General features: G+C 43.4%; 1 protein-coding gene across 1 annotated transcript in view; it reads right to left on the minus strand.

The window, feature by feature from the left end:
- DIPK2B (divergent protein kinase domain 2B) overlaps positions 1-20,128 on the minus strand; it is a 47,428-nt gene extending 27,300 nt beyond the window's left edge. The window contains exons 1-2 of the mRNA XM_032618725.1: positions 19,870-20,128; positions 11,854-12,118 (exon numbers count right to left, since the gene is read on the minus strand). Of these exons, the coding sequence (XP_032474616.1) occupies positions 11,854-12,118; positions 19,870-20,105 (501 nt within the window). The 5' untranslated portion in view covers positions 20,106-20,128. The remainder of the gene's footprint in view (positions 1-11,853; positions 12,119-19,869) is intronic.
- Between the last annotated feature and the right edge of the window lie 1,366 nt (positions 20,129-21,494).

Genomic DNA, 21,494 nt, shown 5'->3' on the forward strand with positions numbered 1-21,494 from the left:
TGTCAAGGCTGGGGAAACCTTTCATTGTCTCCTTTTCACTCGTGAGATCCATCAAGAATAATTTAGGAGTCATTTTCGAGGACAGGCTGGGTGATCTATGAGTCATTTTTCTATGAGCCTAGGATACAATGGAGACCTGTAGATTCATAATTTAGCCACTGTCCTCTTCCAAAGGATCCCTTTGCCACAAATGCTGAGGTGACGAAGTCTCGGTGGTTTTAACTCTAAACATATCCCGTGATTCAAAGTCTTATTTGTTTCAACTCTCAACAATTATATGATGGAACGGAGAAAGTGGACTCTGGGTTGGTGGGTTGCCTCCAGAAACTCGCATGGGCAACAAAAAAGAAGCACTACTACATCCCCACGGTCACGGAGAGCCAAGTCTCGTCATCTCATAGTCACAAAGGGGCCCTGCTTTCCGAAGACCGTTCAGCCAGAGAGTGTGCACTGATGTCCTGCGAATATTGCTCTGTGTGACGGCGCTTTTAGTTGCTTAAATTTCCTCTTCCATTTCAGCTTTGATTTCCATGTCAGTTAGATAAGTATGAAAATGGTACATCTACCCATCAGCTGTTCTCCTTTCGGCATCAATATAGCCATGTCATTTTTGTAAAAAAATGAATGCAACTTTTTGGAAGGGTCTTTGACCTGGTAGTTTGTGAAGGATTAAAATATTTATAGTCTGAAAACTAGCTGTGACTGCAATATAAAATTTCCATCTTCATTCAAACACTTTATCATAACCTGTCTTGTACCAGAACTAATCAAATCTGGTCTGTCTCCCCCATTGGGGTGTCATCTCTCAGAGTGCAGGGACCTTGTCTTGACAGCCTTATATCCTCCTAGGGCATAGCATATGTCCTGCAAATACCCCTTAAATATTTTTGAATTAAATTCAAACCAAAGGGGAATTTTATTATTCGTTTAGCAGTTACCTCTAAAACTATATTCTGATTAAATGGTTAGCGTGAATTTTGGTTACTTTGCTTATTTCCCTTATTGTATTTATGTGAATGAGACCAAGGAAGTAAAATTGCCAGGCATCCTGGTTTAAACAAAGCTCCCTGAACACTCTATACCACCATCTAGTGGGAGGAAAATCTCCATGGTCATCAAGCCAGTTCCCAATTAAGGAAGAAACGGGATCTGTGTATAGAACAATGTCAATAGCAGCTGGCAGTTGAGGGAATGGGAGGGGGACACGATGGAGGAGATGTGTTTTCCTCTGATTAGCCACGTGCTTCTGAGGGGGGTTGCCTCTTTGTGCCTGGAGTAATAGCAGAGGAAGCCTTCTTTGTGGTTTTGCGAACAAGCACATCATGACAAACCCTGGGTGCTGTTCTTGGCTGTGGTTCTATTTGTGGGCTAGTAATTTAGGCTGTGAGATATTCCCATCAGAAAGACACAGCTTTTAGAGGAGAAAAGTCATGGTTTTATTAGCCTAAGTGTTACACACACACACACACACACACACACACATGCACACACACTGCATTGTTTCACCCTCTTGCTGATTCCTGGTCCTGTCCCACTTCCTTGGCAGCCCTTTGCTACAGTGTATTGCCTGTGGCTCAAGAGAGTGTCCTTAATACAAAGCTGCACTTGGCCGTGCAGGAGGGGAAGCCATGAACTGGCTGGCTCAGCTTCTGATGGTAATCACTGGGGCTTCTCATCCAAGTTGACTTTCTTTATTCATAAGCAGGACCGACAGTCAATATATACAAGTTTTTGTTTGAGCACTTGTTTTCATCTCTCTTGGTTGGATGGGTGACTTTCTTTTCTCCCCACCTTTGGTGATGCTGGGTCTATTTGAAAGCACTTGATAGGTGAGTTTTGCTAAGAAGAAAAGAGCAGGAATTTGGGTACTGCCTGGATAAGGTCTGGGAAGGAAAGGATACAGAGCACCTTGTGCTTGCTGTGGGATCCTAAGGGCAAAGGGTCTCTGGAAAGGACAGGAGGGTGAAGAGACAGTGCCATAATTGGATGGCAATGATCTTGAGCTTGGTGATGAAAGAGGCATGGGTTTGTCCAGAGTTTATAAAATGGCTACTGATATTTTTCTGGTTTTTATAAGGAAAGGAAAACTCTCTGGTGGGGATGAAAAGATGGGCTAGGAGCTCCCCCCCTCAAAAAAACGAAAAGAAAGAAAATGGTTATGATTTTGGCTGTGTCTAAACAAGGTGCTGTTAATGGATGCCTTTTTAGTAGAAAAAAGGAAAAGGAGTAACTTCAAGACGGCGGAGGAGTAAGATGTGGAGATCACCTTCCTCCCCACAGATACACCAGAAATACATCTACACGTGGAACAACTCCTGTAGAACACCTACTGAACGCTGGCAGAAGACCTCAGACCTCCCAAAAGGCAAGAAACCCCCCACGTACCTGGGTAGGGCAAAAGAAAAAAGAATAAACAGAGACAAAAGAATAGGGATGGGACCTGCACCAGTGGGAGGGAGCTGTGAAGGAGGAAAGGTTTCCACACACTAGGAAGCCCCTTCGCGGGCAGAGACTGCGGGTGGTGAAGGGGGGGAGCTTCGGGGCCTCGGGGGAGAGCACAGCAACCGGGGTGCGGAGGGCAAAGCGGAGAGATTCCCGCACAGAGGATCGGTGCCGACCGGCACTCACCAGCCTGAGAGGCTTGTCTGCTCACCCGCCGGGGTGGGCGGGGCTGGGAGTTGAGGCTTGGGCTTCGGAGGTCGGATCGCAGGGAGAGGACTGGGGTTGGCTGCGTGAACACAGCCTGAAGGGGCCAGTGCACCACGGCTAGCCGGGAGGGAGTCCGGGGAAAAGTCTGGAGCTGCTGAAGAGGCAAGAGAACATTGTTTCGGGGTGCGCAAGGAGAGGGGATTCAGAGCACCGCCTCAATGAGCTCCAGTAATGGGCGTGAGTCGCGGCTATCAGCTTGGACACCAGAGACGGGCATGAAACGCTGACGCTGCTGCTGCAGCCACCAAGAATCCTGAGTGCGAGCACAGGTCACACCCCCCACCATCCCTAGGAGCCTGTGCAGCCCGCCATTGCCAGGGTCCCATGATCCAGGGACAAATTCCCCGGGAGAGAACACGGTGTGCCTCAGGCTGGTACAACGTCATTCTGGCCTCTGCCACAGCAGGCTCACCCTGCATTCCAATTATAACTACAATACCCCTCCCTCCCCCGCCGCCTGAATGAGCAAGAGCTAATCAGCTGCTGCTTTAACCCCGTCCTGTCTGGGCGGGAACAGATGCTTGAGGGCGACCTACACGCAGAGGTGGGGCCAAAACCAAAGATGAACCCCAGGAGCTGGGCAAACAAAGAAGAGAAAGGGAAACTTCTCCATGCAGCCTCAGGAGCAGCAGATTAAATTCCCACTATCCTGATGTACCCTGCATCTGTGGAATACCTGAATAGACAACGAATCATCCCAAAATTGAGGCTGTGGACTTTGGGAGCAACTGTAGACTTGGGGTTTGCTGTCTATGACTGATTTGTTTCTGATTTTTATATTTATCTTAGTTTAGCGTTTAGCACTTGTTATCATTGGTGGATTTGTTTATTGGTTTGGTTGCTCTCTTCTTTATTATTATATATTTAAATAATTTTTTAATAAACAATTTATTTATTTATTATTATTATATTTTTTCTTTCTTTTTTTCTCGCTTTTCTTCTGAGCCATGTGGCTGACAAGGTCTTGGTACTCCGGCCTCGTGTCAGGCATGAGCCTCTGAGGTGAGAGAACTGAGTTCAGGACATTGGACCACCAGAGGCCTCCCGGCCCCATGTAATATCAATCACCAAGAGCTCTCCCAGAGATCTCCATCTCAACGCTAAGATCCAGCTCCACCCAATAGCCAGTAAGCTCCAGTGCTGGATGCCCCATGCCAAACAACTGGCAAGACAGGAACACAACACCACCCGTTGGCAGAGAGGCTGCCTAAAATAATACTAAGTTCACAGACACCCCAAAACACACCACTGGACATGGCCCTGCCCACCAGAAAGACAAGTTCCAGTGCCACCCACCAGAACACAGGCACCAGCCCCCTCCACCAGGAAGCCTACACAAGCCACCGAACCAACCTCATCCACTGGGGGCAGACACCAAAAACAATGGGAACTACAAAACTGCAGCCTGCGAAAAGCAGACCCCAAACACAGTAAGTTAAGCAAAATGAGAACACAGAGATATACACAGCAGATGAAGGAGCAAGGTAAAAAACCCACCAGACCAAACAAATGAAGAGGAAATAGGCAGTCTACCTGAAAAAGAATTCAGAGTAATGATAGTAAAGATGATCCAAAATCTTGGAAACAGAATGGAGAAAATACAGGAAACATTTAACAAGGACCTAGAAGAACTAAGGAGCAAACAAAGAATGATGAACAACACAATAAATGAAATTTAAAATTCACTAGAAGGGATCAATAGCAGAATAACTGAGGCAGAAGAACGGATAAGTGACCTGGAAGATAAAATAGTGGAAATAACTACCACAGAGCAAAATAAAGAAAAAAGAATGAAAAGAATTGAGGACAGTCTCAGAGACCTCTGGGACAATATTAAATGCACCAACATTCGAATTATAGGGGTCCCAGAAGAAGAGAGAAAGAAATGGTCTGAGAAAATATTTGAAGAGATTATAGTTGAAAATTTCCCTAACACGAGAAAGGAAATAGTCAATCAAGTCCAGGAAGCCTAGAGAGTCCCATACAGGATATATCCAAGGAGAAACATGCCAAGACACATATTAATCAAACTATCAAAAATTAAATACAAAGAAAAAATATTAAAAGCAGCAAGGGAAAAACAACAAATAACATACAAGGGAATCTCCATAAGGTTAACAACTGATCTTTCAGCAGAAACTCTGCAAGCCAGAAGGGACTGGCAGGACATATTTAAAGTGATGAAAGGGAAAAACCTACAACCAAGATTACTCTACAGCAAGGATCTCATTTAGATTCGACGAAGAAATTAAAACCTTTACAGACAAGCAAAAGCTGAGAGAGCTCAGCACCACCAAACCAGCTTTAGCACCACCAAACCAAATGCTAAAGGAACTTCTCTAGTCAGGAAACACAAGAGAAAGAAAAGACGTAGAAAAACAAACCCCAAACAATTAGGAAAATGGTAATAGGAACATACATATCGATAATTAGCTTAAATGTAAATGGATTAAATGCTTCCACCAAAAGACATAGACCGGGTGAACGGATACAAAAACAAGACCTGTATGTATGCTGTCTACAAGAGACCCACTTCAGACCTAGGGACACATAGAGACTGAAAGGGAGGGGATGGAAAAAGATACTCCATGCAAAATGGAAATCAAAGAAAGCTGGAGTAAAAATTCTCATATCACACAGAATAGACGTTAAAATAGACACTATTACAAGAGACAAAGAAAGACACTACATAATATCAAGGGATCAATCCAAGAAGAAGATATAACAATTGTAAATATTTATGCACCCAACATAGGAGCACCTCAACACATAAGGCAGTCAGTAACAGCTATAAAAGGAGAAATCGACAGTAACACAGTCATAATAGGAGACTTTAACATCCCACTTTCACCAATGGACAGATCATCCAAAATGAAAATAAATAAGGAAACACAAGCTGTAAATGATACATTAAACAAGATGGACTTAATTGATATTTATAGGACATTCCATCCAAAAACAACAGAATACTCTTTTTTCTCAAGTGCTCATGGAACATTCTTCAGGATAGATCATATCTTGGGTCACAAATCAAGCCTTGGGAAATTTAAGGAAATTGAAATCATATCAAGTATCTTTCCTGAACAGAACGCTATGAGACTAGATATCAATTACAGGAAAAAAATCTGTAAGAAATACAAACACATGGAGGCTAAACATACACTACTTAATAACCAAGAGATCACTGAAGAAATCAAAGAGGAAATCAAAAAATACCTAGAAACAAATGAAAAAGAAAACACGACAACCCAAAACCTATGGGAAGCTACAAAAGCAGTTCTAAGAGGGAAGTTTATAGCAGTACAGTCCTACCTCAAGAAAGAAGAAACATCTCAAATAAACAACCTAATTTTACACCTAAAGCAATTAGAGAAAGAAGAACAAAAACCTCCAAGGTTAGCAGAAGGAAAGAAATCATAAAGATCAGATCAGAAATAAATGAAAAAGGAATGAAGGAAACAATAGCAAAGATCAATAAAACTAAAAGCTGGTTCTTTGAGAAGATAAACAAAATTGATAAACCATTAGCCAGACTCATCAAGAAAAAAAGGGAGAACACTCAAATCAATAGAATTAGAAATGAAAAAGGAGAAGTAACAACAACACTGCAGATATACAAAGGATCATGAGAGACTACTACAAGCAACTATATGCCAATAAAATGGACAGCCTGGAAGAAATGGACAAATTCTTAGAAAAGCACAACCTTCGGAGACTGAACCAGGAAGAAATAGAAAATATAAACAGAGCAATCCCAAGCACTGAAATTGAAACTGTGATCAAAAGTCTTCCAACAAACAAAAGCCCAGGACCAGATGGCTCCACAGGTGACTTCTACCAAACATTTAGAGATGAGCTAACACCTATCCTTCTCAAACTCTTCCAGAATATAGCAGAGGGAGGAACACTCCCGAACTCATTCTATGAGGCCAACATCACCCTCATACCAAAACCAGACAAAGATGTCACAAAAAAAAGAAAACTACAGGTCAATATCACTGATGAACATAGGTGCAAAAGTCCTCAACAAAATACTAGCAAACAGAATCCAACAACACATTAAAAGGATCATACACCATGACCAAGTGGGGTTTATCCCAGTAATGCAAGGATTCTTCAATATATGCAAATCAATCAATGTGATACACCATATTAACAAATTGAAGGAGAAAAACCATATGATAATCTCAATAGATGCAGAAAAAGCTTTTGACAAAATTCAACACCCATGTATGATAAAAACCCTCCAGAAAGTAAGCATAGAGGGAACTTACCTCAACATAATAAAGGCCATATATGAGAAACCCGCAGCCAACCTCATTCTCAATGGTGAAAAAACAAACCATTTCCACTTAAATCAGGTACAAGACAAGGTTGCCCACTCTCACCACTATTATTCAACATAGTTTTGGAAGTTTTAGCCACAGCAGTTAGAGAAGAAAAAGAAATAAAAGGAATCTAAATCAGCAAAGAAGAAGTAAAACTGTCACTGTTTGCACATGACGTGATACTATAAAGAGAGAATCCTAAAGATGCTACCAGAAAACTACTAGAGTTAATCAGTGAATTTGGTAAAATAGCAGGATACAAAATTAATGCACAGAAATCTCTTGCATTCCTATACACTAATGATGAAAAATCTAAAAGAGAAATTAGGGAAACACTCCCATTTACCATTGCAACAAAAAGAATAAAATACCTAGGAATAAACCTACCTAAGGAGACAAAAGACCTGAATGCAGAAAACTATAAGGCACTTAGGAAAGAAATTAAAGGTGATACAAAGATATGGAGAGATATACCATGTTCCTGGATTGGAAGAATCAACATTGTGAAAATGACTCTACTACCCAAAGCGATCTACAGATTCAATGCAGTCCCTATCAAACTACCACTGGCATTTTTTACAGAACTAGAACAAAATAATTTCACAATTTGTATGGAAACACAAAAGACCCTGAATAGCCAAAGCAATCTTGAGAAAGAAAAACAGAGCTGGGGAATCAGGCTCCCTGTCTTCAGCCTATACTACAAAGCTACAGTAATCAAGACAGTATGATACTGGCACAAAAGTAGAAATATAGATCAACAGAACAGGATAGAAAACCCAGAGATAAGCCCACGCACATATGGTCACGTTATCGTGGATAAAGGAGGCAAGAATATACAATGGAGAAAAGACAGCCTTTTCAATAAGTGGTGCAGGGAAAACTGGACAGGTACATGTAAAAGAATGAAATTAGAACACTCCCTAACACCGTATACCAAAATAAACTCAAATGGATTAAAGACCTAAATGTAAGGCCAGACACTATACAACTCTTAGAAGAAACATAGGCAGAACACTCTATGACATACATCACAGCAAGACCCTTTTTGACCCACCTCCTAGAGAAATGGAAACAAAAATAAACAAATGGGACCTAATGAAACTTAAAAGCTTTTGCACAGCAAGGGAAACCATAAACAGGATGAAAAGACAGCCCTCAGAATGGGAGAAAATATTTGCAAATGAAGCAACTGACAAAGGATTAACCTCCAAATATACAAGTAGGTCATGCAGCTCAGTATCAAAAAAACAAACAACCCAATTGAAAAATGGGCAGAAGACCTAAACAAACATTTCTCCAAAGAAAATATACAGATTGCCAACAAACACATGAAGGGATGCTCAACATCACTAATCATTAGAGAAATGCAAATCAAAACCACAATGTGGTATCACCTCACACCGGTCAGAATGGTCATCATCAAAAAATCTACAAACAGTAAATGTTGGAGAGGGTGTGGAGAAAGGGGAACCCTCTTGCACTGTTGGTGGGAATATAAATTGGTAGAGCCACTATGGAGAACAGTATGGAAGTTCCTTAAAAATCTAAAAATAGAACTACCATATGACCCAGCAATCTCACTACTGGGCATATACCCTGAGAAAACCATAATTCAAAGAGTCATGTACCACAATGTTCATTGCAGCTCTATTTACAATAGTCAGGACATGGAAGCAACCTAAGTGTCAATTGACAAATGAATGGATAAAGAAGATGTGACACATATATACAATGGAATATTACTCAGCCATAAAAACAAACGAAATTGAGTTATTTGTATTGAGGTGGATGAACCTAGAGACTGTCATACAGAGTGAAGTAAGTCAGAAAGAGAAAAACAAATACCATATGCTAACACATATATATGGAATCTAAAAAAAAAAAGGTTTTGAAGAATCTAGGGGCAGGACAGGATTAAAGAGGTAGACATAGAGAATGGACTTGAGGATAAGGGGAGGGGGACGGGTAAGCCGGGACCAAGTGAGAGAGTGGCGTGGACATATATACGCTACCAAACGTAAAATAGATAGCTAGTGGGAAGCAGCCGCATAGCACAGGGAGATCAGCTCGGTGCTTTGTGACCACCTAGAAGGGTGGGATAGGAAGGGTGGGAGGGAGACGCAAGTGGGAAGGGATATGGGGATATATGTATACATATAGCAGATTCACTTTGTTATACAGCAGAAACTAACACAACATTGTAAAGCAATTATACTCTAATAAAGATATTAAAAAAAGAAAAGGAAAGAAGGAAAGCTTGTTTAGCTATACGTTAATGCACGATGACAAAATTGGTAGAGCAAGTTTTAGCACAAGAAATTGAAGAAAGGGACCCACTTATTACAACAACACTGCCGTACATTTCTATGGTGATGGACTTTTTCTAAAACATCTTCCTATCATAAGCTCAGTAGGATGAATGAATCCGGTAAAGCAGGCACTATTTGCTGCCTTTTGAGAAACAGGGAATCAAGGCACCCAGCACAGTGTCTGGTGACAGTAGGCATGCAATTAGGATTTCTTAACTAAGTGAAGTAGACATGTGAAATCAAAGAATGTCAGAACTGGGAGGGCCTTTGAGATGATCCAGACACCTCCCCCCAGCACAGTTTTGGAGGAGGAATGTCAGGGCAGAGTGGGGAAGTCCTAGACTTAAATGCAATGTCAACTGGTCAGTGAGTGAAGGATCCAAGTCAATAGTCTGTCCTTTGTCCCCATATAGGCTGTTATCATAACATCCACTACAGCACTTTGTGGTGGTTTGTGTTCTTGTCTGTCCTCACCATTGGGCCACATGATCCTGGGGGGCAGAGCTTGTGTCTGATTCATCTTTGTCACATGGATGAACAGGAACCAGAAGCTCTCTGCTCTTCCTGGGTCTCTGAGCTCCTTCATGTTCTGCCACAGCTGTTAGTGGCAGAGGCAGGACTCAACCACAGTTTCCAGACCCCAGGGATCCTTTGCCCCTACCACAATGTCTATACTCATCAAGGTAGGTGGCATTAAATGTACTGGGCAGGTTGCTTTGGACTTCCTAGGCCTCCTGGGATAATCCCCACTGTATTATGGAAGTGTCTAGAAAATGAAGGAAAGAGGGAGTCTTCCTTAGTTCAAAGCCCAAGGCCAGTTTAGCCACTTTCTGTGGAATCTCAAGTGTATCTTGTGCACCAGGATGTTCTGTCCTTTGGTACTTTTGCTAGGTCCCAGGTGGAGGTAGTCCAGGGCCGGTGCCTTGGGGGAACTGTGCCTGTCAGCGTGGGACCAGACAGCAATGGGGGCAGGAAGAAGTGATGGGATTTTCAAGGGGTTCTGAAACAAACCCTTGCATATCTTGTTTTGCTCTTCCTGGAGCCTTCTATTTGCTCCTGAGCACGTATTTGAGGCAAAGCAGAGGAGGTCTCATATTGGTCCTTCCCATGCCTCAGTATTAGCTGTGGTCAGCCTGAGAATGGCAGATGGTGGGTACCCAGGCCAGTGCATGGAGGCTCTGTCTTCAGGCACAGAAAGAGAGGCACAGGGGCATTACACCTAGGGTGTGTACCATGGTGTGGGCTTTGATATCTGTCCTCTGTCTTCTGGTTCTGCCCAGTGTTGAGAAGCTCCCATAAGGTTCTTCCCACCTGAGCCTCCACTTCCAGTTTCCCACACCAACTCCAAGACCCTTAGGTTGGGTCCTGCCACCACCTCCCCAACCTGGCAATAGTTTGACTTCCTCTGGCTTATTTTCTCCCCACTCCATGCCAGTGAGATTCATAAAGTGCAGAGTACAAAAGGACCACATTGGAAAGCTCAATATCAGATGATGGCCATGTCACCAGCAGCTCGATTCCTCTTGATTTCAAGGCAGTTTCCACACGACTTTAGAGTAAAGCCACATGGTCTTGCCACGTGGTCGAGATATGCAGGGACCAGTGATTCTGCTTTGTTCTGGGTTGCTCATCTCAAAGAGACCAAAGGGAAGGTCTGTTAGTGCTCAGAAGTTACCCAGGCAGCCTTATGTGCCCATATGAAGGGGCTAATGGCCTGGAGAGTCCAAGAAACAGACTTGGCATGCCCCTGAGGGATGCTAAATCCTCCAGCCTCATCATGACAGGGAGACTGAGGTGAGCCTCTCCTCTCTCATCTTTGCGGAAGGTGAGCGGCTCCTCAATCCTTTGAGGCAGCATCTTTTGCCCCAAGGGGCCAGCTGGATGTGTGTGGAGTTACATGACTGTGCTGGTCCGGATGAAAAACACGATACCAGTGGCGATAGTGCAGGAGGGGACCAATGCAGGATAAGATGGCACTGGCAATGTGCTGAAGTTCTGAAGGCAGCCTACTCGTGGGAGTGGGTAGGAGCTCTCAGATGGGAGGAGGGAGCTGTGTTATCAGTCTGCTTTTGCAGTGACTCAGGTTTGGTTCTTCTTTATGGTGGGAGATCAAAGAGGAATCTGATTTTCAAAGTGGGGTCTCTGGATCATGAAACGGGATGCATATGGGAGCTTCTAAGAACGGTCACCGTTTAGGGGTTGGCAAACATTGTGGTGAGGGGGGGAAGGCTGGTGAGGGTCATCCGTCCTTCTGACCAGAGGTGGGAGCTAGGAACTGTTTCCTAAAGAGTCGCTGAGAGTCATATCAGAGAGAAAGGAGAATGACAATGGGAAGGGTCCCTATAACTAAACCTGTTTAGTTCCTGTCTTGTCACAAGCCATGCTGTTTCATGACATTGTTTTGTCCCACTTTAGACAGATTACAATTCCTTTTGCCCAGACTGAGATGTGAGCTGGGAATGGATTCTGCACCCTCTCCCCACCCCCAGGGCCAGTACTCTCACCTGCACCAGGTCCGGTGTGAGGCGCTTGGCCTGCAGCCATTTCTGGAACCTCCCTGTTTTCCGCAGGACGCGCTCAATGCTGCAGGTCTTTGGGGCAGCTGCGGAGGCACAGATTCTCCTGTCCGAGATCTCGTTTTGGTGTTTGCTGACCAGCCTTGAGATCTCCACGGGGCGCCAGGTTTTGAAATCATCCGAGTAATTTACAGGGTAAGAAGGCAAGTCGTCGGGAATCAGTCCAAGGTGTGAGGCCAGCCAGTTGTCAAACCTGGAAGAATAGCCCTTTGGGGATCAGCCTGGGAGCTGGAGAGAGGGAGCAGGGACTAAGCAGGGACCAGCCACACTGCCAGAGCCAGCAGAGCCCGGGGACAGGGAGATGGGGGAGGACATCTGCTCTGACCCATTTCTTCTCCTTAGACTGGGAAGCTCCAAGCTCTTCCTGTGAGAGGACTATTTGTGTTTCCTCAAACTTAGGGAAGTGTATATGTGATGTCAGAAAAGGAGAGGGATCTGCATACTGAAACCAAACTTTTATCTTTTTCATCCAAATGGCACAGAAGGGCTAGCCATGGCTTTCTGAACTTCTACTCCACGTGAAGGCAGCAGCTTTACGTATGCTGGTACATTTGATTCTCTTAATAACCCATCCCTACTTTACAGATGTGGAAACTGAGGCTTGCGGAGCTTAAGTGCCTTGAAGTTCAGATAATATGTTGCTAAGCAGGGATGCAAACTCAGGGCTGCCTGTTAGAAAAACCCATGATCTTTCTGCTTCGCTACACTGGTTCTAGCAAAGGCCCACTCTGTGAACAACGGCTGGGTCTTGAAACCACAGTTCTTGAAGAGGCTTCTGGTCCTGAACTGGGGAGAGCACTGCCTCTTCATATCCAACCCCAAAAAGCCCCATCAATTTTGCTTTCAGTCCACAGATAAGTTATCAGTACCAACCAAGTGTCAGGGAACAGTGGCTGCTAAAGGGTCACCAAATTCAAAGCTGTGTGGGATCCAGGAGGTGTGTGATTCCACACAATGGAATCCTCCCCAGGGGAGAGGCACTGGCCTATTACCATTTGCTGATTTTCTAGGCACCACCTTGACCCTTTTCTCCAGTCATTCCTCCATCTGTGTGCCGACAGTTCCATCAGGGAAGAATGTTCAATCTCCTTCTGATTAATGTATGAAAAAGTACTAAGAAAATGTGTCTCTTCATTATTATTAATAATTGAGGGCTATACTGCAAATGAAAATTAGGCTTATATGTTATACATTTAATTTATTTTTTTAAATTTATTTTATTGTAGTATAGTTGATTTACAATGTTGTGTTAATTTCTGTTGTACAGCAAAGTGATTCAGTTACATTTCAAAGAAGGTGCTCTAAGAAACTGTCAGTAAGTACCTTCTGCAATGCAGGACCATTCAAACTGCAGTGGAAGTAGGCACAAAGAATTCCATTCAAGGACATTGCCACAGATCTGTTTAAAAAGACCAGACACCGAAAACTTGCAAGGAATCAACTCTATTGGAAGTTTTAGGACAACCATGGGAAATGATCCTCCCACTGGGAGAATAAGGAAGGGCCTAGGCCTCCGAGGCAGGCCTGTTTCCCGTAGCTACTCTTGTTCATGGGGGTTCAAACCACCCCTCCCCAAGGGCCTGTGACTAAGGATTTACAACTAGGTGGCTCTCTTTGATAACAATAACAGCGATACACATTTATGAATCACTTTAGCAGTCACTTTGCTGAACTCTGTATGTGCATTAAGTCAGTTAAACCTTTCAATAAACCTATGAGGTCAGCACTGCTATTATCATGCAGATGAGGAAACTGAGGCACAGAGAAGTTCAGTGATTTGCTCCAAGTCACACAGCCAGGAACTGGAGGAAGTAACCTTCAGGGCTCCAGAGCTTGTACTCTAAACCACTTTGCTGCTACTTAGTCCTCTATCATCTATTTTATGAATTTGTGCTTTTGGTAACAAACGGGTAACATTATTAGGAGTTATAGCTAGCAGGGTCCTTAAAGATGATTTTGTCCCTGTCCCCCTTCCATTATATATATATATATATATATATATATATATATATATATATATATATATATATATATATAATTCTTTTCCAGATTCTTTTTCCTTATAGGTTATTAGTTCTCTGCGCTATACAGTAGGTCTTTGTTGGTTATCTATTTTTTTAAACATCTTTATTGGAGTATAATTGCTTTGCAATGGTGTGTTAGTTTCTGCTTTATAACAAAGTGAATCAGCTATACATATGTTCCCATATCTCTTCCCTCTTGCGTCTCCCTCCCTCCCACCCTCCCTATCCCACCCCTCTAGGTGGTCACAAAGCACCAAGCTGATCTCCCTGTGCTATGCGGCTGCTTCCCGCTAGCTATCTATTTTACACTTGGTAGTGTATATATGTCCATGCCACTCTCTCACTTTGTCCATTATATTTTGAGGATGAGAAAATTGAAGATGACTTGTCTGAATAATCATAGAAAATTAGTGGCAGGGGAGGACAGATCTCAGGGGTCTCTGTCTCCCAGTTTGTGGGGATGGCATGGAGATGGATGCCCTACCCTGTGGGATAACCTCATTGTCCTCTTTTTCTGTCCCCACCTTCTGAGGAGGCTCTACTGAAAGGACAGCACTGACTTGGCAGGTGACTGTAATGGATCCCGGTGCATGTCCAGCCATGGCTTGAGGTGTCCCATGAGGACCAATTGAGGACAAATAAACAGGTTTAGAGGCCACACTTCTTCCCCTTTCCAAATGGTAATAACTTTAGGATGCTGAATGGGAAAAAAATGAATATTCTTACAACTTTGATTACCTACTTTATTAAACTGAAGAATGTCAGTGAGAAAATGGGCCCTGCTGTTTATTCACTAAAATGTTAATATCCTAGAATTTGGAAAACCACAAAATAGAGGCAGAGTTCTAATCTTCCTTCTGAACTGACATCATGGGCATGTTTGTAGTGAGCCTGGCTGAGTTCCTCACTGGGTTAAAAGATGGACAAGCAAGATCATAGTTTCCCAGAGCTGGAAGGAAGAATAAATGTCATGTGGTCCCATCCCTGCAAGCTCCTCAACATGGAGAGCAGGCTGGGGGTGTAGGGGAGAGTGACAACATTGGAACGAGAATGTATATTTCTTGTGTTTGCATCCAGTCAAACACTAAGTTTGTAGCCACGCCTCCCTAAATATTTCGTGCCTCTCTTCCCTCTTCTCTACCCCTCAGGACACTTAAAACATCCAGCATCTTTCCAAAGCTCTCAGGATACAGTTCATACTTCACAAGGCTCTTCCTAAGCCCATCTCCTGCTGCTGCCCTCACAAGCTTGCGTTGGTCTCACCAAACCACTGACCATCCTTGGCTAAGTTGTATTGTTTTGGGCCTCTGAGCCTCCACTCATCTTGTTATATGCTGATCCCTTTATCTGAGACACTTTCTCTTTCCTCCCTGGATAATCCCTACCCGACACATTAAACCCCAGACAGGTATCATCTCTTCTGATTCTCACTCCCTCATCCCCCCAGTCTGAGATAGGTTTCCTCCCACATGCTCCCATGACATCCTGTGTAGGACATTTTGTATAGTCCTCATACTCTGCTTTAATCATTGGTTCATGTCTCTGTCTTCCTTCAGGGCCAGGACTGGGCCTCCTTCAACTTTGTAACTAAGTGCCTAGCAGAGTGCTTGGCTCCAAGTTAGTACCCAATGATTTTAGTTGGATGGATGGATGGTTGGATGGGTATTTGAATGAACAGATGGTTAAGTGAGTAGAGGAATACATGGAGGGATGGATGAATGGGATGCACAGAGTGAAGGTTGGGTGGAAGAATGCCTAGAGGGATGCTTGGATGAATGGGTGAATGGATGGATGGATGGGTGCATGTATGGATGATTGAATGTGTAGATGGATATTTTTGCCTTAAGCTCTGGGGCCCTGAAGCTCTCAAGATCTCTGAATTCATTTGAGGAAGTGAGTTAAAGCAGTAATTACTATCACCTTCTGAGGTGAAGGAGAAAGACAAGGGCAAGGGAGAAGGGAAGGCAAAAAAAAGCTTAATGATTTATTTATTTTGCTGTGAGTCATCCACCACTCAGAAGTATTTAAACATTCTTTAAGACTTTGGGAATGGGGGGTGAGGATGTAAGGCCATTTGGGTACAGTAAGGAAGGCAAGGTAAGACGTCCATCCTCGTAAGAGCCGAGGAATACTTAGGAGTGATTCTGATCAGAAATACTGCCATTAGGTACCCCATACCCCACACTTTCACCTTACCTGTTACTCGCACATATGCAAATACTGATCAATCAGATCCTGGTAGAACTTGCCAGTTGGGGTGGTCACTTAGAAGTTTATATATAAGGATATATTCAGTAGGAAGGATATGTAAATCAGGTTGACTCATTTTTCTAGCTTCCCTTAACTTTTTCATTCATGATTTGAAAGTCAACATGTAATGCATGGAAAACTGGTACTGAAAGCATTCTAATGGTCAAAGATCATTGGTTGTGTATGGGAAGCATCAGATTCATGATTACCATTCTTGCCAAAGAAAAGATAGGGAAAGAAGGAAAGGTGACATCCTTCCACCAATCATGTGTCTTCAGCCTACCCAGCCTGCCCGGGGAGCTCACCCTCTGTTTGTTGCTGAACAACAAGCATTGTCCCATCCTTATTGAGGACCAGGACTGGAGTTCTAATGCTTGCCTGGCTATAGCATTTCAGTCTAACATCTGAAAGTTTTGGATGGGCTTTCTCCTAAGGTAGCATTATGACCAGTTTTAAAAGTGGAGAAATGTTTGGAGATGAACAAAAACGATGAGCAAACACACCATTGGAAAGAGAGGCAAAGGATGTGAACTTGTAGACAATTTAGCAAAGAAGAAATACAAATGGGCAAGAAGCCTGCAAAAAGGGCTCAACTGAGAAGAAATCCATAATAAAAATAATAGTAATAGTAAATACTTCTGAGTGTGCAAAAAGTAAACTCTATAGGTAGAAGTCTCCATTTGGAGATATATATGTATATATGTATACATATACATATATATCTCATAATCCTAAAAATTCACTGTATTTTTTGACCCAGAAATTTCACCTTTAGGAATTTGTTACAGGAATTAATCACTGATGTGCATAAAAGTCTAGCCACAGGGATCTTCAACATAGCACTGTTTATAATAATGAAAAGTGAAAAAAAAAACCCTTGTTACCCCACAATAGTTGATTAGTTAAATAAATTATGGTTGATTGATGCAATCGAATACCACGAAACCACTAAAAGTCAAATTGTGGAGAAGAATAGTTAATGTGGAAAGGTGTTCCGATACATGGTTAAATAAAAGTTTCCAAAAGAGTATGCATAGTATGATCACATTTTTGTTGAAAAAATTTTAATCCATACTTAGAAAAAAGGTGGTAAGGATCATATACCAAAATGTTAACTAAACATTTTGAGGAATTGTCTGTGATTTTTATTTTGTGCTTTCTTTAATCAATATTTCCTGAAAATTCTAAAATAAAGAGATATCACTTTTAAAATAAGGAAAATACTATTTACAATGTAGAGAAAAAGACTATAAACAAGTCCACGTTCCCAGAGCCACTTACTACCTCTCGCTGCTTCCTTGCGCTGAGGATGTGATTTCTCAACGTGAAGCATTCCAAACCTCAACCTGCCCCGCCTGGTGTTTCCCTGCTTGGATCTGCACACTTCCCTTTCAGGCAGGCGCACGTGGAAAATGAATTCTGAGGGAGCTGAAGTAATATCCTGAACTCAACTGGAACACAAACCTGTTTGGGGAAATGCTTCCTGAATATGGTCATTACCTGACTGATGAGAAAAACCTCATTTCTTTCCACTCGAAGAGCCGACTGTAATATTCATACACTCTTGTTTACTTATCTGGGGGAGGATATGAATCTGGAGCTCTTCCTCAGTTGAATCCCTTAATTTCCCTCCCTCTTATCTTAAAATATGTCCATATTCTCACTGCCTTCTTTCTCCAAGGAATCAGTGCCACTTCCCCTGTGTTTTGGGTCCTCTCCATCCCATTTCTTACGTGGGAAATCTTGAGTTCATTTCCAACATCCTCATTTCCTGTCACATCGAGTTGATCAACAAAATGATTCTCTAGCTGAACTGACTTGCATCCTTCCTGCGCTGCTTTGTTCCCAATGATCTCTCTCTTGGACTAGGAGAACTGGTCTGACGGCCCCTGCCAGCATCACCAGGCTGTTCTGCACACTGCTTTCCAGAAGATCTTTCCAAAATACAGGCCACATCTTGTCCCCACCCTACTTAACATCCTCACCATTGCCTGCAGTACAGCTTCCTCAGTTGGAGGTCTTTCAACTTTTTAACATACAAAATGCCTTAAAAAATGGTCTAATAGGACATGTACACACTACTATATATAAAATAGATAACTAATAAGGACCTATTGTATAGCACAGGGAACTCAATACTCTGTAATGACTTATATGGGAAAAGAATCTAAAAAAGAGTGGATATATGTATATGTATAACTGATTCACTTTGCTGTACACCTGAAACTAACACAACATTGTAAATCAACTATACTCCAATAAAAATTTTTTTAAAATGGTCTAATAGGAAAAGTTCACATCCACTCCCTATAACATCTACCGTCTCACAAAAGAAGTTCTTTTTGTTGGTATTTTCTATTTGTTATTTCTGTTTAGTAACTTAGTAGAATACTCAAATATGTCTTTGGTTAATACAGATTGGAAATAAAATTATCGTAAATGAATGCCTTCTGCTTAGTCATCAAATCTTACAAGCCAGAGGCAGGGCCTTGGGGGAAGGCACAAGAGAAGAGGCCTATTACAAAGGGTCTATTGAAAAGGCTGGAGACCACTGGCTCACAGGTTAAGTCCCAATTCCTTGGTATGGCATTCAAGGCCCCTGGCCCCATCTGACCCTTCCAACCTCCTCCTGCTGCCATGCCTCCACATGTGCCCCATGCTCCAGCCACTAAGACTTCTCACCTCTTCCCACACCGCTGGGCCTTCGCTCAAGCTGATCCTTCTAACTTAAGCCCCTCTCCTCCCACTAAATTTCAGCTCGTCCTTCAAGGTCTTGCTCAGAACACCTTCCCCTGGAGAAGCCTTTCTCCAGTCCCCATTTGGAATTAATATCCTCTCCCTGGACCTCCCCGAGGTCCTTTACACTTCACTTCTGGCCTGCATCAGATCAAGCCTTATTGTTATTTGTAACACCGTTCCCCTTTCCTGATATCCCGGAGGGCAATGACCAGAGTTATAGCAATGCCATTACAGCACGTGCTGGGTCTTGGCCATAGTAAAGGCCAAGTAAAGGCCAACACATTGACTGTGTGTTGGCAGGCCTGAATTCCAGAGTGTGGTACTATTCTTTGGTGAGAGCCAGGTGCATTGAGATTTACTAAACTTAGGTTTTCCTCTGATCAAGGCAACATCTCACAGCAGAAAACTTGTTCAGAAACTTTGGAGCAAACTGCCTCGGTTTGAATTCCAGATCTGCCACTTATGAGGTGGTGACCTTGGGCAAGTCACTGAACCTTGCTAGGTCTCAGTTCACTATCTGAATCATGAGTGCAAAACACTAACTGCCAGGATTGTTGTGAGGAGAAAATAAAAACAGCTTTAAATTGTCTGTCACATAGTAAGCTGTCTATAAATTTTATTTCCTTCCCACTATGAGAAATGAACTTGGTAAACTCAATAGTCCCAGGCTACTCCATTCATAGAAAACTTTAAGCTCCCATTTCCAAAGGAAACTTTGGATTTAGCATTTAGAGCTGGAATTTGGCTTCACACCTTACCCCCTTCCCATCCCAACTTTAACTCATTCCCACTATGATTAAATGGCTTTGCTTCAGCTCCCACCCATAAATTCATAAATTACATCCTGACTTGATTTCAAGAAACTCCTGGACATCATCACATGAAGGGAACAGAATTTTGCCCCTCAGAGTTATCTGATTGAGATTCTGACCTTATTTCTTCTTTAAAGAACTTCTTGCAAATAGATGTTCCGATGCAGGCATTACATTTATCAAGACCGAGGAAAGTCCTTCCAAAATTGTAGCTGGTTCTGACTCGGGACACCAGAGAAGGAGAGGGAGAAGCCGGCGAGGAGACAGAGTAGCTCAGGGCTGAGACCCACAGCAGCAGGGCTGGCCAGCCCGGGTGGAGGGCTGCAGCTTCAGGCCCCAGCCGCGGCTCCATCATGGGCTCTGGACTCCAGCTGCAGCCCTCGGCTGCCCACTTAGGGCTGTGCAGCGGCAGGTCTTGGCAAAAGAGAGAGGGCTGGCTTCAGGGCACTGACCCCATCCCAGCTTCCCAGGTTTCTGTTTGAGGATGCTAAGGAGCTTGGGGCTAACGAGGCTGGGGAGGAGGTGAGGAAGTCCATGGAGGATGCTGATAACACCGTTTCCAGAGTTACTCTTCCTCTGCCCTGGGGCGGCTGCTGCAGCCTGGGGAGGGGCTGACTAGCAGATTTCGGGAAGGACAATGGCCAGGGCCTCCCTGTGCAGTCTTTTTGACAAACACAGGATATCCTGGCTGGGCAGGAAAGGTCCATGCAGGATGTATGTCCGACCTGGTTTCCACCTGGGAGTGTCAAAGGATCTTGAAGGTCTCCGCCCTCCACTGTTTTAATTCTGGGTGTATCTATCCCTATGGATCACACACATACACACACAAACACACGCACACCAGCCCCTCCCCGGCCCCCTGCGGTAGATAATTTGGCCTGTCCCTTAACCAGCCATATTTGGCTGTGAAATAGCTAGAAGTCATTTTGCCGGCCATTAAGGGACACATTTGATACTGATTTGAAAAGTGAAGCCTTTTTAATCCTTAGGGAACAGACAAACGCAATCTGAGAAGAAAGGAGGGGAAAGGACCCGGTGGCCTCTGGCATGATAAGGGGAGGACCAGAAAGATCCTTCTGCCTGCACCCAGCTGTGTCTGTCCCTCTCCTCCTTGCCTGAAAGTGCCTCTTCCTTTACTGCCTGACCTCCCTTCTCAGTGGCTGGCCTGACTTGGTGGGATATGACTGCCCCAGGATGGCCTTCCTCATGACACCAAGAAAAGGTCCATAGCATGGAGCAGATGGCAGTGCTAATTTAGGAATATGTAGAGAGGACCAAATCAGGGAAGGCAGGCTTGGGTTGGGAGAAGGAAAAAAAGCTGGGCATGGCCTCAGGAGAATTGGGGAGTTTTGCTAAAGATTGATGGGAAGAGCAGGGTACGGGCAGTTTTCTGATGGTTAAGCATGCGCTTATTAGCTAGCTGTATATGCTCCTCAGTCAAATGTCATGCTTTTTTTTTTTTTTATCGTGGAGTTGTGAGAATTCTTTATGTATTCTAGATACTAGTTCTGTGTTGGTTATGTGGCTTGCAAATATTTTCTCCCAGGTGGTAACTTGTCTTTCGTCTTCTTAACGGGGTCTTTTGCATTGATAAAAAGTACAGAAATACTGAAAAAAAGGTACAGGGCTAAGTACAGATCCCTGGGGAAAGTGCTGCAAATGGTGTTCCAGATTCAATGTGATTTAACAAAATATATATTGTACTTACTGTTACCTCAAGGTTTTAATTTAGGTCCTGCAGGTG

This window comes from Phocoena sinus, chromosome X, assembly GCF_008692025.1.
Source record: "Phocoena sinus isolate mPhoSin1 chromosome X, mPhoSin1.pri, whole genome shotgun sequence".
In the NCBI taxonomy this organism is placed as follows: Eukaryota; Metazoa; Chordata; class Mammalia; order Artiodactyla; family Phocoenidae; genus Phocoena; species Phocoena sinus.